Source organism: Chiloscyllium plagiosum, chromosome 10 (genome assembly GCF_004010195.1).
Source record: "Chiloscyllium plagiosum isolate BGI_BamShark_2017 chromosome 10, ASM401019v2, whole genome shotgun sequence".
NCBI classification, from domain to species: Eukaryota; Metazoa; Chordata; class Chondrichthyes; order Orectolobiformes; family Hemiscylliidae; genus Chiloscyllium; species Chiloscyllium plagiosum.
Genome location: NC_057719.1, coordinates 12,842,581 through 12,860,109, shown reverse-complemented (window position 1 = coordinate 12,860,109; position 17,529 = coordinate 12,842,581). Strand labels below are relative to the sequence as shown.

General features: G+C 44.7%; 2 protein-coding genes across 5 annotated transcripts in view; both read right to left on the bottom strand.

Annotated features, from left to right (window-relative positions):
- LOC122553388 (acetyl-coenzyme A synthetase 2-like, mitochondrial) overlaps positions 1-472 on the bottom strand; it is a 77,100-nt gene extending 76,628 nt beyond the window's left edge. For all 3 annotated transcript variants that reach the window (XM_043697090.1, XM_043697093.1, XM_043697092.1), the window contains exon 1: positions 57-472. In XM_043697090.1, coding sequence (XP_043553025.1) covers positions 57-366 — 310 coding nt within the window. In that variant the 5' untranslated portion in view covers positions 367-472. The remainder of the gene's footprint in view (positions 1-56) is intronic.
- Positions 473-15,550: 15,078 nt separating this feature from the next.
- Positions 15,551-17,529, bottom strand: part of vsx2 (visual system homeobox 2) — a 70,238-nt gene continuing 68,259 nt past the window's right edge. The window contains exon 5 of one of the 2 annotated variants that reach the window (XM_043697089.1): positions 15,551-17,088. In XM_043697089.1, coding sequence (XP_043553024.1) covers positions 16,775-17,088 — 314 coding nt within the window. In that variant the 3' untranslated portion in view covers positions 15,551-16,774. Of the gene's footprint in view, positions 17,152-17,529 lie in introns of both variants that reach the window. The other variant, XM_043697088.1, reaches the window with a different exon arrangement.

Here is a 17,529-nt window from a genome sequence, read left to right as displayed (position 1 = left end):
AGAGGTGGAAGGGGAAAGTTTGCAGGCGATGAGAAGTGCAGGTGGGTGCCACTTACCTGAGACATTGAGGCGTCCCCCCTGGAACCAGCGGATGGTGCCCTGGCTCAGGTCGCAGTCGCTGACCGTGTGGAACGGGCTGATCCAGTAGAGTCTGCCCTGGGCTAGGGCTCCCCAGAAACTGTCGGGCTGTTGCACCGAGTAATCGCGGAGCCCCGGGTAATCCCGGACCCCGGGGAAAGCTGCCGCTTCGGGCATGTAGGCAGTGACACTGAAAGTGCAACAAGCCCGGAGCCGGGGGGTGTGAGCAGCGGCTTGGGCAGGGAGCAGGAGCTGGAGGGGAGAGCAAGCAGCTCGGAGCAACTTCATAGTGGGGAGAGCAGGGAGGGAACTCTATCCGGCCAATTCCGCAGGCACACACAGAGACAGACACATAGACACACACAGAGACAGACAGACACACAGAGACAGACACATAGACACACACAGAGACAGACAGACACAGGCGTAGACACACAGAGGCAAAACCTGTTAATATGTGCTGCAGATCCCAGTGTGGGTGGGCGGGGAGACTGAGCTTTAACTCAAGTCTGCCTGAGAGCTAACTCTTGGAAGAGCCCAGCAACATCTGCACTCAGTATCAGAAACAGCCGCAGGCTCCCAAAGTTGTAAGCAATATGTATATATATTCTCACAGCAGCTACAGGAGGGTTTCAGTATTACTGCCCATTGGAACTGGAAGCCAGCTTGCGGTGGAGAGTTCACTCGCTGGGTCACAGAGTCAAAGCGAGAGTTGCCATTATGAAGAGGGTGTTTGGGAGAATTTGTTTCCCATGCCCATGATGGGGAGGGGGGAGGTAGTGATCAGATAATCTAGAGGTTTATTTAGTCTCTATCAGAGTCTGGTAGAGCCGTGGGCGTAAACTCAGGTGGGTATCAGATCTATATTTGGAAAGTTTCAAAGTTACAAATCACACAACACCAGGTTATAGTCCAACAGGTTTAATTGGAAGCACTAGCTTTCGGAGCGCCGCTCCTTCATCAGGTGGTTGTGGGTGAAGGAGCATCGCTCCGAAAGCTAGTGTGCTTCCAATTAAACCTGTTGGACTATAACCTGGTGTTGTGTGATTTTTAACTTTGTACACCCCAGTCCAACACCGGCATCTCCAAATCATGGAAAGTTTCAGGCGGCGCACGGGGACTTGTGTTTATAAAAAGGAGGCCATTCAGACTTCTATGTCCATGCTGGGCCAGGCTGAAGGAGCCATTCGCTTGGTGTCAGTGCTCGGCCCTTTCCTTTGAACCCTGTATTTTTGTTCCCTTTCAGATACTGATCCAGACCCCTCTGAGGGTCACCGAACCCCAAAATGTTGACTCTGATTTCTCTTCTCAGATACTGCCAGACCTGCTGAGCGTTTCCAGCAACTTCTGTTTTTGCCTCCATTTACCCTACCTTCACCACACCCTGACCGTGTGGAACGGGCTGATCCAGGAGAGCTATCCCACCCACCTTGTTAATGCCCTTGGCAGCATCTTACCAATTAGCTTACATCTGTGCCCCCTGACTCTTGATCCTTCTACCAATATAGGACCTGTTTATCCCACCCTTATTATCAACCTCCCACCACCCCCCCCCCCCCCCCCCGTCAACCTTCTCTCCAAGAAGAAATACCTAAATGTCTTCACCCTTGGAACTAACTGAAGCTCCTCATTCCTGAGATCACTACATTGAGAGTATTCCAGCTCCTCACATTCTTAATATATTCCCAAACAATTACAGTCATCTTTCTCGAAGTGAAATTGTTGTTTAAACCATAATCTCATCTCTTCTCCCATGACCTTATTCAATTATTCTTCATTCTCTCCCCCTCAATCCTCCTCATTCCTCCCAATGTTTGAAGCTACCACCTCCCACTCATTGCTGTTTCAGCACTGAAGTAATAGAATACTCTAAGGCTCACCATCACACATAAACCTTACCTTAATTTTCACCAAAGTAACTTCTAGCCTTCCAGTGGAAACATGAAGTGTGAGTGATGGAGGTCATTCAGATTACAAAAGGGTTTGATAGAGTAGATACAGATTTATAGAGTGATAGAGATGTACAGACAGAAACAGACCCTTCGGCCCAACTCGTCCATGCCGAGGTGGAAGGGTAAAGTTTAATCTAGTCCCATTTCCCAGCACTTGGGTCCATATCCCTCTAAACCCTTCCTATTCATGTACCCATCCAGATGCCTTTTAAATGTTGAAATTGTACCAGCCTCCACCACTTCCACTGGCAGGTTATTCCATACACGTACCACCCTCTACATGAATAAATTGCCCTTAAATCTTTCCCCTCACATCTTAAACCTATGCCCTCTAGTTTTGGACTCTACTATTCTGAGGAAAAGACTTTGTCTATTTATCCTATCCATGTCTCTCATGATTTTATAAACCTCTAAAAGGTCACACCTCATCCTCCAGCGCTCCAGGGAAAACAGCCCCAGCCTGTTCAGCCCCTGCCTATAGCTCAAGCCCTCCAACACTGGCAGCATTCTTGTAAATCTTTCAAGTTTCACAACCTCCTTCCTATAGCAGGGAGACCAGAATTGCACGCAATATTCCAAAAGTGGCCTAACCAATGAAGTAGATGTTTCCTTCCTCTTGTTGGGGAAGATAAAACTAGAACTAGGGGCCTTAGATGAAATGGATAACAAATACAAGAAGAAATTCAGGCAGAACATTTTCATCCAGGTAGTGGTGAGAATGTGGATTTCAATACCACTGGATATAGTTGATAAAGTTGATCTGTTCAAGGGAAAGATGTGTGCATAAGAAAGGATTAAAACAACAACTCATTAGGTAGACAAAAGGAGTTGGGAGGAGACTTGTATAGAGACTGAAATAGCCAGTAGTCTGAATGACCTAATTCTGTGCTGATTGTCATATATAATACTAAGAGCAGAAGCATACCCAGTCCTGCTCTTTGATGTCTTCTATAAAGCAAATTTATTTGATTATTTTTCTCATCTCATCTTCTGGATTCTCACGAGTGGAAATGTATAGTTGTGTTTCCTGAATCACATTAGTTATAACCTTTCAAAGGTACTTTGTTAGCTATGCAGCCATTTAGGACATCTGGTCAGGAAAAGGACGACATAATTGCAATATCTTTTGTTTGTTATTGTTTTATACAAAGCAGCAAAACCAAAGAGTGCAATTGGTGACCCACTTGCCTAGATGGGTGCAGCTCCAACAACACTGAAGGAGCTCGACACCATCCAGGACAAAGCAGCTTATTTGATTTGGACCCAATCCCCCACTTTAAGCATTCATTCTCACCACTGCTAATGCAGAGTGGCAGCAGTGTAGGCACTATCTGCCAGCCAAGGCTCCTTTGACAACATCTTCCAAATCTATGATCTCTACTACCCAGAAGGACAAGGGCAGTAGATACATAGGTGATCTAACGGTACTATAGTCCTACAGGAACAAAGGATTGTCCTGTCACTAGAGACGCACAGCTGGTTTAACCTGAAGGTCACCACACCTCAGGTGAGGGGAGAGGTCGACAAGGGAGAGGTCCTCCATGGTAACCTCAGCTGGGGCACAAATTGAACCTACACTGTTGGCCTCACAACAGTGAATGCAAATCAGCCATCCAGCCAACTGAGCTAAACCAGTCCCACTGCCATCTGCATGTCACTCTCCAAATCACTTACCATCCTGACTTCCTCCACTGTCGCTGGCTCTGAGTCTTGGAGCTCTCTTCCTAACAGCACTCTGGGTGTCCCTGTAGCACATGGACTGTAGCAGTTTATGAATGTTGCTCACTATCTCCTTCTCCCGGGCAATGAGGGATGGGCAATAAATGTTGGCTGACCCAGTGACATCCACATCCGGCAAATGACTATTAAAAAGACAACCTTTTTCTGGATATTCATCTTTAAATACTGAGAACATGATTTCACCTGTGCCGGTGAATGGATTTTGAGTGAATTAAATCTGAGTGCTTGCTTCAGTGTGTTGTCTGGCAACAATCAGTGACCCTCTCATTACCTGTTGCTTCAGCGGACTTTTATAATTTAAAACAATGTATGTCATTCAGTTTCCTCAGATCTTCTCTCATTGTACTGGTGATACATCCTGACAACTCATCCCTGAAGTGGTCATTGTGACTTGACTAGAAATGGGTGCCCCCTGGTGGAATCTTTCAGAAACTGCCATCTGGAATCTAGTGTCAGAATAAAGGAACAAATGAACTTGCATAACCTCCAGGCACGACAAAACATGTCTACAGCCCAATGATCTGCTGTCCAAGTACATCCACTCTTATCATTGTTGGAAACAGGACAACCATGTCATGCACAGCAAGATCCCAACCGCAGCAATGTGTGTGCTGCAACTGAGACACCGTAGGACGTGTTTGGATTCCATAGGAAACAGCTTATTGTCAGTCTCAACATGGTGGAAGCCTGTTCCATTCAGGTTGTGTCTCTATGGGATTTTCCCTCACACCCAAGTATGAAGGTTCAAGTCCCTTTTCACAACACTGAGGGGGTGCAGCACTGTCGGAGTGGCTTCTTTCTAGTGAAGGAAAAGAACTCCTGTCACTTCTTTGGAGAAGGCCTGTTGTTCTGTCCAGTGTCCTGCTCAATATGTATCCCTCAACCAACGATTCCAAGCAACGGCTGACTATTAGTTCACTTTTGTTAATGGGAGCTTGCTGTACTCAAACTAGCTGCTGCAATTTCTACAACACAATAGCGACCACATTTCATTGCTTCGGGCTGTCTTGTGGTGAGTAAAAAAATGCTGTTGATATGTGCAAGCTTTTCTTTACAATTATTCACTTTCATCATCCGGCCTTTTGGGCAGTAATAATTTACCTTTAAGGTGGGCTCCAATACATTAACAGGGAGAAAGTGCGGACTGCAGATGCTGGAGATCAGAGTTGCGGGTGTAGTGCTGGAAAAGCACAGCAGTTCAGGCGGCATCCAAGGAGCAGGAAAATCGACGTTTCGGACAAGGGGCAAGATGCTTCATCAGAAAGGGGTCTCACCCGAATCGTTGATTCTCCTACTCCTCAGAGGCTGCCTGACCTGCTGTGCTTTTCCAGCACCCCACTCTCGACTCCAATACACTAACAGACCAGCTCCAGTATTGCAATCAGATTTTGCTGTTGTCTAGTGAAAAGTTACCCAGTAGCTGTGAGAATAAAGCCATATTGAACACTATAAAGTCTGACTGATAGTATTTTTCCCTCCACTGCTTGCTCCATTCCATTCACACATTTATGACCACCTTCCCTGTGTCGCCAACTAGTATTTTGTGAGAAACCAGTTGCCTAATTCCAAGAAGCAAGGGGCCAGGAGAGAGTAATGATTTGAGGGTGATCAGTGCATCACTCACTAAAACTTGTACCTGTCACAGAATTGTTACGGCATAGAAGGTGGTCATTGAGCCCATTGTGATTGCACTGGCTCTCTGCAGGAGTGCACCTAGTGTCACTCCTGCATCTTCTTCCCATTGCCATGCATATTCTTTGGTTTAAGATAATCAGCTCTCTTTTGAAGCCTCAAGTAGACATGCCTCCAACTCTCTGGCCATGTATTCCAGACCTAACCACTTGTTGCATGAAAAAAAGTGTCCCTCATGTCCCTCATGTTCATTTTCCAAATGCCTTAAACCTCTACACTGTTGTTTACAATCCTCCCACCAAACGGGATACCTTCCTACCTACCTATGCTGTCCAGGATTTTCATAGTTACAAATATTTTCAGCAAATTCTGTGCTAACTTGCTCTTCAAATTCCAGCTTCTAAAGTTTATCTACTTCACAGGCGTTTTCCATCTTTGGGACATTCCCGTCAGATTTTTATAAGACCATAAGACAGAAGAGCAGAAATTAGGCCGCTGAGCTCATCAGGTCTAATCCGCCATTCAATCATGGCTGAAAGGTTTCTCAACCCCATTCTCCTGCAGTTTCCCCATAACCTAGCAAGTGAGGTTGTCCCATGTATCTGCTGCTTTTCTCCTTCTAGATGGAAGTGGTCATGCATTTGGAAGGTGTTGTCTCAGGATCTTTGGTGAATTTCTGCAGTGCATCTTGTAGATAGTACACACTGCTGCTGCTGAGCATCAGTGGTAGAGGGAGTGCTTGTGGATGTGGAACGAATCAAGCAGAGTTGCTTTGTCCCGGATGGTGTCAAGCTTCTTGAGTGTTGTTAGACCTTAAGACCATAAGGTCATAAGACATAGGAACAGATGTTAGGCCATTCAGCCCATCGAGTCTGCTCCTCCATCCAATCATGACTGATACATTTCTCATCCCCATTCTCCCGCCTTCTCCCCATAACCTTTGAGCCCCTTGACAATCAAGAACCTATCTATCTCTGTCTTAAATATATTCAATGACCTGGCCTCCACACCCTTCTGTGGCAATGAATTGCATAGATTTGCCATTCTCTGGCTGAAGAAGTTTCTCCTTATCTTTGTTCTAAAAGTCTTCTCCAAGGCTGTGTGCTTGGGTCCTAGTCTCTCCTACCAATCCTGTAATTGTTGGCACCTTCCCAATGTCCACTCTATTCAGGCCGTACAGTATTCTATAAGTTTCAATCAGATACCCCCTCATCCTTCTAAACTCCATCGGCTATGGACACAGAGTCCTCAAACGTTCCTTATATGTTAAGCCTTTCATTCATGGGACCATTCTTGTGAACCTCTTCTGGACCCACTCGAGGGCCAATACACTGACCTTTGCGGAATACCACTTGTCACCGGCTGCCATCCTGAGAAAGGCCCTTTTATCCCACGCTCTGCTTTCTGCCAGACAGCCAAGCTTCTATCCATGCTAGCACCTTGTCTCTAACACCATGGGCCCTTATCTAACTCTGCAGCCTCCTGTGCAGCACCTTGTCAAAGGCCTTCTTGAACTACAGGTAGATAACATCCATTGTTTCTCCTTGGTCTAACCTGCTCATTACTTCCTCAAAGAATTCTAACAGATTTGTCAGGCATGACCTCCCCCTGATGAAACCATGCTAACTTTGCCCTGTTTTACCATGCACCTCCAAGTATTCAGAAATCACATCCTTCACAATGGACTCCAAACACTTACCAATGACCAAGGTCAGACTAATCAGTCTGTAATTTCCCATCTTTTCCTTACTCCCTTCTTAGAAAGGGGGATTACATTAGAGATCTTCCAGTCCTCTGGGACCCTCCCTGACTCCAGTAATTCCTGAACGATCACCACTAACATCTCCACTATCTCTTCAGATATCTCCTTCAGAACTCCGGGCTGAGGTCCATCTGGTCTGTGCTCTCTCCAATGCCTTCACTTCCTAAAGAGGAGTACCCAGAACTGGACACAACGATTCTATTGAAAGTGAACCTTACTATACACACGTTTAGGTATTGCAGCTCAATGACAGATGTTGGGGTGATCTTAACTCTGGACTGAAATCTCTGCAAGGGGTCTGATTTTCTGACATTTATTGTTGAGTCCCTACTCCCCAATCTCTACCTACATCATAAGTGTATCAATGGGTCCTCCTATGATTTGATCTCGATGTTTGTGTCTACTCATTGCTGTGTACAAATCCCTCATTGGTCTTGCTCCTCACTATTTTTGTAATGACCACCGAATTCTCACCAATTGGTTTGTAACTGGACCAAAGGAAAGCTTCCCCCTCCATCAATAGACCTCTTGAATTGATGGAATATCGTGCCAAGAAATGCAATGGGGTCTCAATGTATAATGTAGGGGTTAGGTCTGGGCAAGCAGCCAAATGTTATGCTCGATTTATCTTTGAATTTGTGCTTTAATCTGTTCAGAATATTTCCCCTGAAGGTTTTATGGCTGGGATGGAGGAATGGAGTGGTTTGCATTGTTTAAATGAGAGAAAGGACTAGACTTGATGGGCCAAATGGTCTTTCCTGATGGGATGTTTACAGAACACTCTCACATGCGTGCGTGCATGCGCGCACACACACACACACACACAATGTGATACTTAAATGGAGTTAAGGTTTCACAGAGGGATTGGGATCTTCCTCTGTGTTGCTACTTTCAGCCATGTGAGGCAAGTTGCCTCTTGTAACTAATTGTGCTCCGGTGATGCTCGGAGGGATCTACTGCCCTAGAGGTCCTTCGTTGATTGTCAGACCATAAATTCCAAAAAGAAAATCCAAGTTTAGATCTTCAGCAAATGCTCATTGCACCACTTATTTATTTTTCTGATGTGACCGCGATCTTCTGTCTTTTTTTATACAGAAATTCAAACAAGAAACACATAATTTTAATAACTACAATTTGATATATATCAATATTCAGGATACCCCAGCAGAGTGTGGGCCACAGTATGTACAAGATTTACAAAGGTTTTACATTCCAAGACTTTCCAGCTCCATTCAACTGATATCAGACATCAGAGAATGCATTTAGCAAACAATGAGATAATGAGAGCATGAGATTTTCATACTTTAGAAATTGCAATGAGCTGAGGGAGAAGTGGTGACACCCTAGAGACCCACCATCCATTGTGTTGTTGTCCAATAGCCTTCCTGCTCAAACCTAAGTTTTGATTGTTTCTTCAGCAATTGTCCAAACCTCCATTCTGTCTTCATCAGGTTATGGGTTTTTATCTGTCCCTTTGCCTTACAATGCACTATGAAGCACAGACAAAAAAAATGGTTTATCTGGATTAGGTTTAGATCTGGGACACAAGCAGGCTCACGTTCACAATATTTCAAGCCTCCAAAACAAAGAGCGTGCCTTTAGCTGATCTGTCTTCCACGGGATCCACACCCAGTGGAGGCATATTCTTCCTAGACAAGAGCCTTCTTTCAAATTTCCCGTCTCTGACATGGATATGAACTTAGGCTCAACCTATGGTTGTTCACCATTTGAGATACTTGAATAACCAATCTATTCACAGGGTCTTTAGGTAAAAGCTAAATGGCCTACTGAATTGTACTACATTTATACTCAGTGTATACCATACGAGCATAGACCATTAGAAATGGGAACAGGAGTAGGCCAATTGGACCTTGAGCCTGCTCCGCCATTCACTTTCCTGCCCTTTCCCTGTAACCCTTGATTCTGTTACTGATCAGGAATCTATCTGAACCTTAAATATACTCGCAAGGACACTGCCCCCACAGCTCTCTGCGGAAATGAGTTCCAAAGGCTCACACTCCTCTGAGAGAAGAAATTCCACCTTACTTCAGTCTTAAACTGGTGCCCCTTTGTCCTAAGACCATACCCTCTGGTTCTAGACTCTCCCACGTGGATTAGCATCCCCATCAGCATTTACCCTGTCAAGCCTCTTAGGAATCCTACCTGCTTCGATGAGGTCAACTCTCATTCTCCTAAATTAAAATCTGTAAGGTCATGTTTCTCTTCAGCAAAGTAGTTCTCGTTTTCAGACTTAGAAAGTCATTTCGCTCTCAGAGAAAGATTGTCCAGTTGCCACTGCAACTCAAATGATGAGTAGTGTATGGAAATGATCAGTGATCTAATAACCTGTTCTATTGGGAATAAACTTTCAGGTTACAATCCTGTTTTTTATGTTTCCATCTTGTGGATCTTCAAGTTCTTACTAAATCAACCTGTGGAATGTGTCCATTTCTTTGAGTGTAGCCCATTCTCCCATAAATTGATTATTAAAGATCTGCCTGGACTTCCCTCCCTTTCTGAATGGGGTTGATAAGTTATCACCGACTGATTCTGGTTCAGTTCTTTTGTTCCAAAAGATATGCATTTTATGCTGTTTTCAAAAAAAATGTTACTTTTGGAAAATCTCCAACAACAATTAAAGGCTGAAATAATGAGATTACACAATCGTAATTGTTCATTTGTCGGTGCTAGAGGTGTTACTTGGTAGGAATCAATGTTTAACACTTCATTAAAATGGATGAGAGAGAAATGGAAAATTGGCTTCGCGTGAGGCCCACTGAAGATGTCACCTAGTAAGGTAACAAAATGCCTGGAAATGAACCTTTCGGCTCAGCGAGCAAACCTACATCCAGAAATGGAGAATGCTGAACTCACTTTGTGAATTTGAATGTATCTACTGTGTAAATACAGCAGCTTCACCCCAGACAATGTGTTGAATGGTGAGACAGGCAGCGAATTGCCATTTTTGGAAAAGTTCACCATAGAGTGAGCCATTTCTGGATGCTTGAGTTTAACGTTTACCTCTGGCAGGGAAGTTGCTGCAACATTGGTGCATTAAAAATGGTAAGATTCATAAGTCTGGCCATTACTTTAGCTGCTAATTGTGGTCAATTATTTGTCAAACAAGGTGTCTTTAGGCTTACTTTGGAATCAAGTTGTCAGATTTGTGTAGTATCTCTGGACCCATGTGACACAAGAGGAAGGAGTCATTGATTTCTCCTACGATGTGAGGAGGAAGAATTGGCTGGTGATTGCAGCAATTTCTACAGCCTGTTATAGGTAGGGTGTAAACTTAATAAAGGGCTGTGCAAAGAAGATACAGATGTGTGGACAGAATCGATGAGGATTATCCCATGCCGAGCCTGATAATAAAGGTTGCATTTTTCCACATACCAACCCCAGCTACAAATGAAGAAACGCCAGAAACTCATTTGCACACGGTTCTGCACTCATATTCAAACAGATCATTCCCCCCTATGGAACACAAGCAATTCTGATAAACATTGCTCTTCGGTGGGTCGGTGTGAACTGGTTGGGCCAAAGGGCCTGTTTCCACACTGTGGGCAATCTAATCTAATCTAATCTAATCTCACACATACGGAATATCTAAGGATTAAAACATAGTAATCACCCCGAAGAAAGCAGTATCTCACCTACAATTCAAATGTGCCCAAATAATGTGTTTTTAAAAAAATATTCATTCACAGAGTGTAGGTGTCATTGGCGAGGTGACACTGGCTAGTATGACCAATATTCATTATCAGAGCTGCTTGTGGCTCAGATAAAAGTTGCCTTACTTCTGGATAACAACTTTTGGGATTCAAGTCCCTCTCCACAGCGATAGCCCAAGGCCGACACTCCATGCAGTGCTGAGGGAGTACAGCAATGCCAGGGACGCCATCTTTCAAAAGAGCCACTATCTGTTTGCTCACATGCATTTACAAGCTGTCACCATTTTGAAAGAGACTAGAGGATTTCTCCCTGGTGCCCTGGTCAACATCTAGTTCTCAATATCGCAAACAAAATAACAAATTATCTGGGCATTATCACATTACTTGTTATAATTCTAAGGGACAATTGACTGTTGTGTTACAGAACAGAATGTCATTGGTCCTTTGAGACCTCCAGAGGTTGTGAAAAGCACTATATAAATGCAAGTCTTTCATTGCTGCTCTTGGATTAGGGTGTTAAGTTGGGACAAGGAATATAGACCAAAGTAAACTTGCCATAGTCCTGCTAGCTCATTAGAGGCAGATAGCAGGAGGTGGTTTAACCTGAGAGTCACCAGACCTCAGGCAAAGGAGGAGGTTGAGAAGGAGATTCTTTATGACTGAGAGACTCAGCCAGTGCAGAAATTGAACCCACATTGTTGGCATTAACTCTGCATCACAAATCAGCTATCCAGCCAACTGAGCTAAACTGACCCACACAGCGGATGGATACAAGCCTGTACGAGGGTTGGTTTTACTATTATAACAGGTAACATCAGTGACCCAATAGAATCAGGGTCCAGTCACACCAGCCTAATATGGATACATTGGCCTCTCAGGGTGGATGTGCCTTTCTGCCCCTTTCTGACAGCCCACAGCTCGGCTGCCCAAGTATCCAAAGATGATGAAATGTAACTACTACAAGGGTATGGTTGGGTTGGGGTATCATTGCATCTGGAGAGGGAGTGTGGTCTATTGAGGAACATATCAACAGCCTTAACCTCTCAGACCTCTGCCCCCTGTGCTAGCCCCTCAGGGAAGCATCAGACAAGGAGAACGATTTAGAGTCGACACAGCAGCAGCACCACATTGGCCAAGTGCATCGGTCAGCTACTTGCAACACATCATGGCACAGTTGAAAAATGTGGTGCTGGAAAAACACAGCAGGCCAGGCAGCATCCGAGGAGCAGGAGAATCGACGTTTCGGGCATAAGCCCTTCTTCAGGAATGAGGCTGGTGTGCCAAGCGGGCTGAGATAAAAGGTAGGGGGGAGGGAATTTGGGAGAGGGGCACTGGGAATACAATAGGTGGAAGGAGGTGAGGGTGAGGGTGATAGGCCGGAGAGGGGGTGGGGGCGGAGAGGTCGGGAAGAAGATTGCAGGTCAAGAGGGCGGTGCTGAATCCGGAGATTGGGACTGAGATAAGGTGGGGGGAGGGGAAATGAGGAAGCTGGAGAAATCTACATTCATCCCATGTGGTTGGAGGGTTCCTAGGCGGAAGATGAGGCGCCCTTCCTCCAGGTGTCGTGTGGTCAGGGTCTGGCAATGGAGGAGGCCAAGGACCTGCATGTCCTTGGCGGAGTGGGAGGGGGAGTTAAAGTGTTCAGCCACGGGGCGGTTGGGTTGGTTGGTGCGGGTGTCCCAGAGGTGTTCCCTGGCACAGGGCACAGGTTAACGTTATGATTGTGCTAAAATTGTCAGTCATGTGGGCATTGTATCTGGTCGGGACTGGAGGCAATTTTAATCCAGTGCCATTTAAGGAGGTTGAAGGTGGGCTGAAGTTGAGCTAGGAATCAACCTCCCTGCTCTGGTATTGTTGTCAGACCTGAGCTCACTTGGCTTTGCTCAACTCACTCCCCAGGCCTTTAATGGCCATTAGAATGCAAGCTGGTTGAATGGCTTTCTGCACTGCGCCCACCACCACACCCACACCCCCACTATCAAAGAGGATGCCTGGTCTTTGGAATCAACCAAACAAACAGCTAACATTTCCCTTGCTTCAGCAGCACCCACAGGGATGGGTGGCAAAGTCTGGGATAGCAGCCAGTCCTCAACACGGTGTAGTCTGTGGAAACCAGTACCAAAGTCGAGTAAGGAGGGTGGAGAATGAGGATCGACAGGGCAAGTGGGGGAAGGACTGCTCCAATGGGAGTAGGCTGGGGGTAATCTCCCCCTTGTTGATGATGATACAGCTAGGTGTCACCTGGAGGCTGGGCTGGTCCGATGTGGGAAACACCTCGGAGGCAGAAGAGGAAAGGTATACCGGGGCCTTGGACAGAGGGGTTTCCAATATCTTCTCTATGCTCGTTTGGGCATTTATACGGGGGGGGGGGGGGGGGGGGGGGGGTGGTTGGGAGTTGGGGGAAGCAGTTCTAGATTGGAGAATATAAATCTGGCCAATATTGCTGGTGTAAAGTGGAAGAGGTTTGTGGAATATCTTCTATCTTAGCAATGGGACTAAGGTAGCAGGAAAACTTTAATGATTGGCCCATTAAAGCCTTTCTCCCAGAAACCATGGACATTCATTGAGCATGAGATGATTCACACGAAACATTAATAGCACAATAATGCTTCATTTAAATATACCCTGGTCACATCTGCCTGTCACTAATCTCTACCCAGTTATAGTATTCCATAGGTAGTGCCATCATTTCGGAGGGATGTCAGGTTAGATGTGGTACTATGATATTTTAGCAAAACATTGAAGAATCATCAATTGCCAAACAATGTCATTTTACACCCAATTGACTTTAAAATTGGGGTGCAGGGCAAGCCCAGTTGAGACCATTTCCCATTTCGGAGATTGGCTTGACCCCCCCAGTGACCCTTAAACCCTGGGAAGTTGGAAAAGCAAATTTTAACAAGGGCCAAGAATTCAGATCTGTAGCACAGCTCTGTTGGAAGTCCAGTGCAGGCATAGTGGACTGAATAGCCTCCTTCTACACTGTAACGACATTAGGATTCTGTTATTCCAGCCCATTTACATTGGGAACATAATTTTCAGTGAGGCATTGAGTGTCAGATGGGGTTTGGGCATACGTCTATGGGCAAATCCTAAAAGGTCACTTTCACCCCATGTCAAATGGGAAATATCCCAGGGAGTCTCCTTGGAAAGTCTGAACATATTACACCATGGAGCCACCCACTCACTGCAGAATGGGCCAGGGACTCTCTGGGACAGACACTCCAAATCAGTCCAAGGGTGATCGCCATTGTGAACAACAGAGTGAAGGGCTGTACCAGGGAAATTCTTCGGTGAGCCTCTGCAATGTTGGGGGTAGTATTTGGGTGTTTCGGCACCAGAGCTGACCACTCCAGAACCGCACTTACTGCAGATAACCTTGCAGTGGCAATGCCCCTGACGCCAATCACCTCAAGCTGGGGAGTTGCTGTCTCCGTCTTGGAGACCTGTGTCAGATGGACGTTCTGATATCCCCCAGAAACCAGAGGCACTGTGAGCTCCCTTCAATTCATCTGCTTCCTTCCACATCAAGTTTAGGAATTTCTCAAACCTAAGAGGTGACAGAGGGGCAGACTTAGTAAGATAATCCACTCAAAACGACTAAAAGTTTTTGCCACCACAGACTTTGAGCACTATTTGCCTGTTTTTAATCCCCATCTTATTCTGCACACAGTGTGCAGAATAATTACTGAATCATGGAAATCGGATCATTCTGGTCCATTAAATCTCCTTGAATTCAGGTGATTTATATGCTGAATAAAAGGAGCGAGTTAGACGCCAGATTCTAATTGAGAGGTGGAGCTGATTTATATGTAGAAAGTAGAGACCCTGGGAATTATCAGTTGGACCAATAAAAAAGGAATAGAAACAGGCCATTCAGCCCATCAAGTCTGCTTTGTGATCCAGTGATCTGATAAGCCTCAGCTCCTTTCCTGCTTTCTTTCCCAATACCTCAAGTCCTTTACAGATTAAAATAGGGCTAGGTTGATAGTTCATGGAGTCACACAGGACAAAAACAGGCTCTTCAGCCCAACTTATCTATGCCAGCTAGGTTTCCTAAACTCAACTAGTCCCATTTTCCTGCATTTGGCCAATATTGCTCTAAACCATTCCTGTCCATGTAACTGTCCAAATGTCTTTTAAATGTTGTAATTGTACTTGCCCCTACATGCACTACCCTCTGAGTGAAAAGGTTGACTCTCCAATTCCTTTTAAATCTTTCCCCTCTCACCTTAAACCTTTGCCTTCTAGTTTTGGACTTCCCTACCCTGGGAGAAAAGTGAAAAATCACACAACACCAGGTTATAGTCCAACAGGTTTAATTGGAAGTACACGCTTTTGAAGTGCTGCTCTTTCATCAGGTAGCCAGTGGGGCGGGATCATGGGACACAGAATTTATCGCAAAAAATCAAAGTGTCATACAACTGATGCGATGTATTGAATAAGCCTAGATTGCTGTTAAGTCTTTAATCACTTAGAATGGAGATGCAGGTTTCAATTCATTAATATGTAAATCTCAGAACTTCTTTCAAGTCAGAGTCTGATAAGCTCGTACTTCCAAATAAACCTGTTAGACGATAACCCGATGTTGTGTGATTTTTAACTTTGTCCACCCCAGTCCAACACGGGCACTTCCACATCATATCCTGGGGTAAAGACTTTGGCTATTCATCCTAACCATGCACCTCATAATTTTATAAACCTCTGTAAGGTCACCCCTCAGCCTCCAACGCTCCAGGAAAGAAAGTCTCAGCCTGTCCAATCTCTCTGTGTATCTCAAACCTTCCAGTTTGGTAACATCCCTATAAGTCTTTTTTGCAACTTTTCCCATTTAAATGGCATACTTCCTGTAGCAGGGTGACCAGAATTGTACACAGTAGTCCAAGTGTGGCCTTACCAATGTCTAAGAAATATGGCAGGAAGGTTAGCAAATCATTGAAGAAAGTAGAAGGTTATCAGCACCCTGTAGAACTCCCATTTTGGGAGTGGAGGGCAACATCATCTTTCAGAAAAATAGAGGTGAGGTGAGCAAACTAGGAATAAATGAGAAAAACCAATGCATTGTGAAAATATTACTTATGTGACATTAAAAAGTTCCGCTCTTGTGAACGCATCTCACAACCAGAGCCTGCAAACTGAAACCTTCCATTGTTTTATGTCAGGCCGATCACTAGTTACTGTTGCTATGGTAACATGTGCCAGCTAAGATGGCTGCCATGACACAAGTGTCAAATGAACCAGGAAGCATGAATGAATATATTTCAATTGAATTAAACTCAAATCGACAGCAACTGCTTCATACTTAAGTTGGAATTATGGAATTAGGTGCTGCTTTACTCAGTAATGTGAACTCAGCTGACATTTTATGAAAAGAAATGACCATTTCTAATTGCAGAGAATGTGGAGAAAAGATGAGATTCTGAATTGGGCCTACACATGGATCACTGATGAGCTGGGAGGGTTGAATGGCCTTGTGTGTGTTTTATTCTGATCATAAGGTGTCCCTTGTAAGTCTGGTTTATGAACAATGAATCAATGGTTAGAGGATGGAGGATTTAACGAGGATGCTGCAACCAAGACTAATTCTGGAACATCCAAGTACATTTTTGAACACAATTGAAAAAATAAAGAACAGAAAGAAAAATAAAACTACCAAAATCCACCAGTGATCACTTTGGCGCAACTCCAAATGAATAATTATAGGTTATAGTTACATTACAAGTCAATATAACAACAACAAATTGTTAAAAAAAACACACACGCACACACACACACATATCCATCAAGAGTAGCCTGATTAAAAATAAAACGGGGAGAGAGGCCTGACAGTTAAGTCAGAACCAACATCATGTTGCTTTTGTTGCTGTGAAATAGTCTTGAAGAGTACTGCATCATAAAAGACTGCAGCGATATAAAGAGCTAACAGTTTTTTATAAAGTTTAGAACTTTTCTGTCGACAGCTCATCAGGCGTTGCCTTAGACTGCTCGCTCTTCATTTCCTCGGTTCTTTCCTCCTCCGCCATCTTGCTCTGCCCATCACTGGACACCGTTCCTAACACTTTAGCACTGTGCTCCTGTGCTTTCGCCCTGAGGGCTGCTATGCTGCTCTCCCGCAGTTCCTCTTTGGAAATGGCCGCCTTGGAATCCTTGCCCTTGACTTCTCGCTCCGGGTCCTCCTGGCTGGCCTGACTGCCGTGCTCGGCTTCCACTTTCCTCACCACCTCAGATGCCTCGAGGGACTTTTTGTGCATTCCTAGAAAGAATTGTTGGTACTCGGTTTTAGAAAAGCGTCTGGTCATTGGTAAGCCATCTTGAACTGAAAACAGTAAAGCAAAGAAAGATGCCAAGATTAAACTGTAGCAGGAACCTGGGAGCTAAAGGCTTTATTTAACACAGACACTACAGGTCAGGACAGGTCAGATCATTAAGACACAAAGGTTTCATCGGAGAATAAACTCACTCATAATAAGGGTGCATGATCCCCAAGGCCACATCCAAATTTAGGTGGTATACACCAGAGTTTGGTGGACATATAAATGCCAACTTTGAAGATTGTCCAAATTAAGCATCTTACTCTAACCAAGGCCATGTTGAGAATTCACTAATGGTTAATCATTTAAACAGGGTTTTAAACAGGTGAACCTACTAACTGCAGACATGAATATATTGGGTTTAGGTCTAGATTGATAAGCCC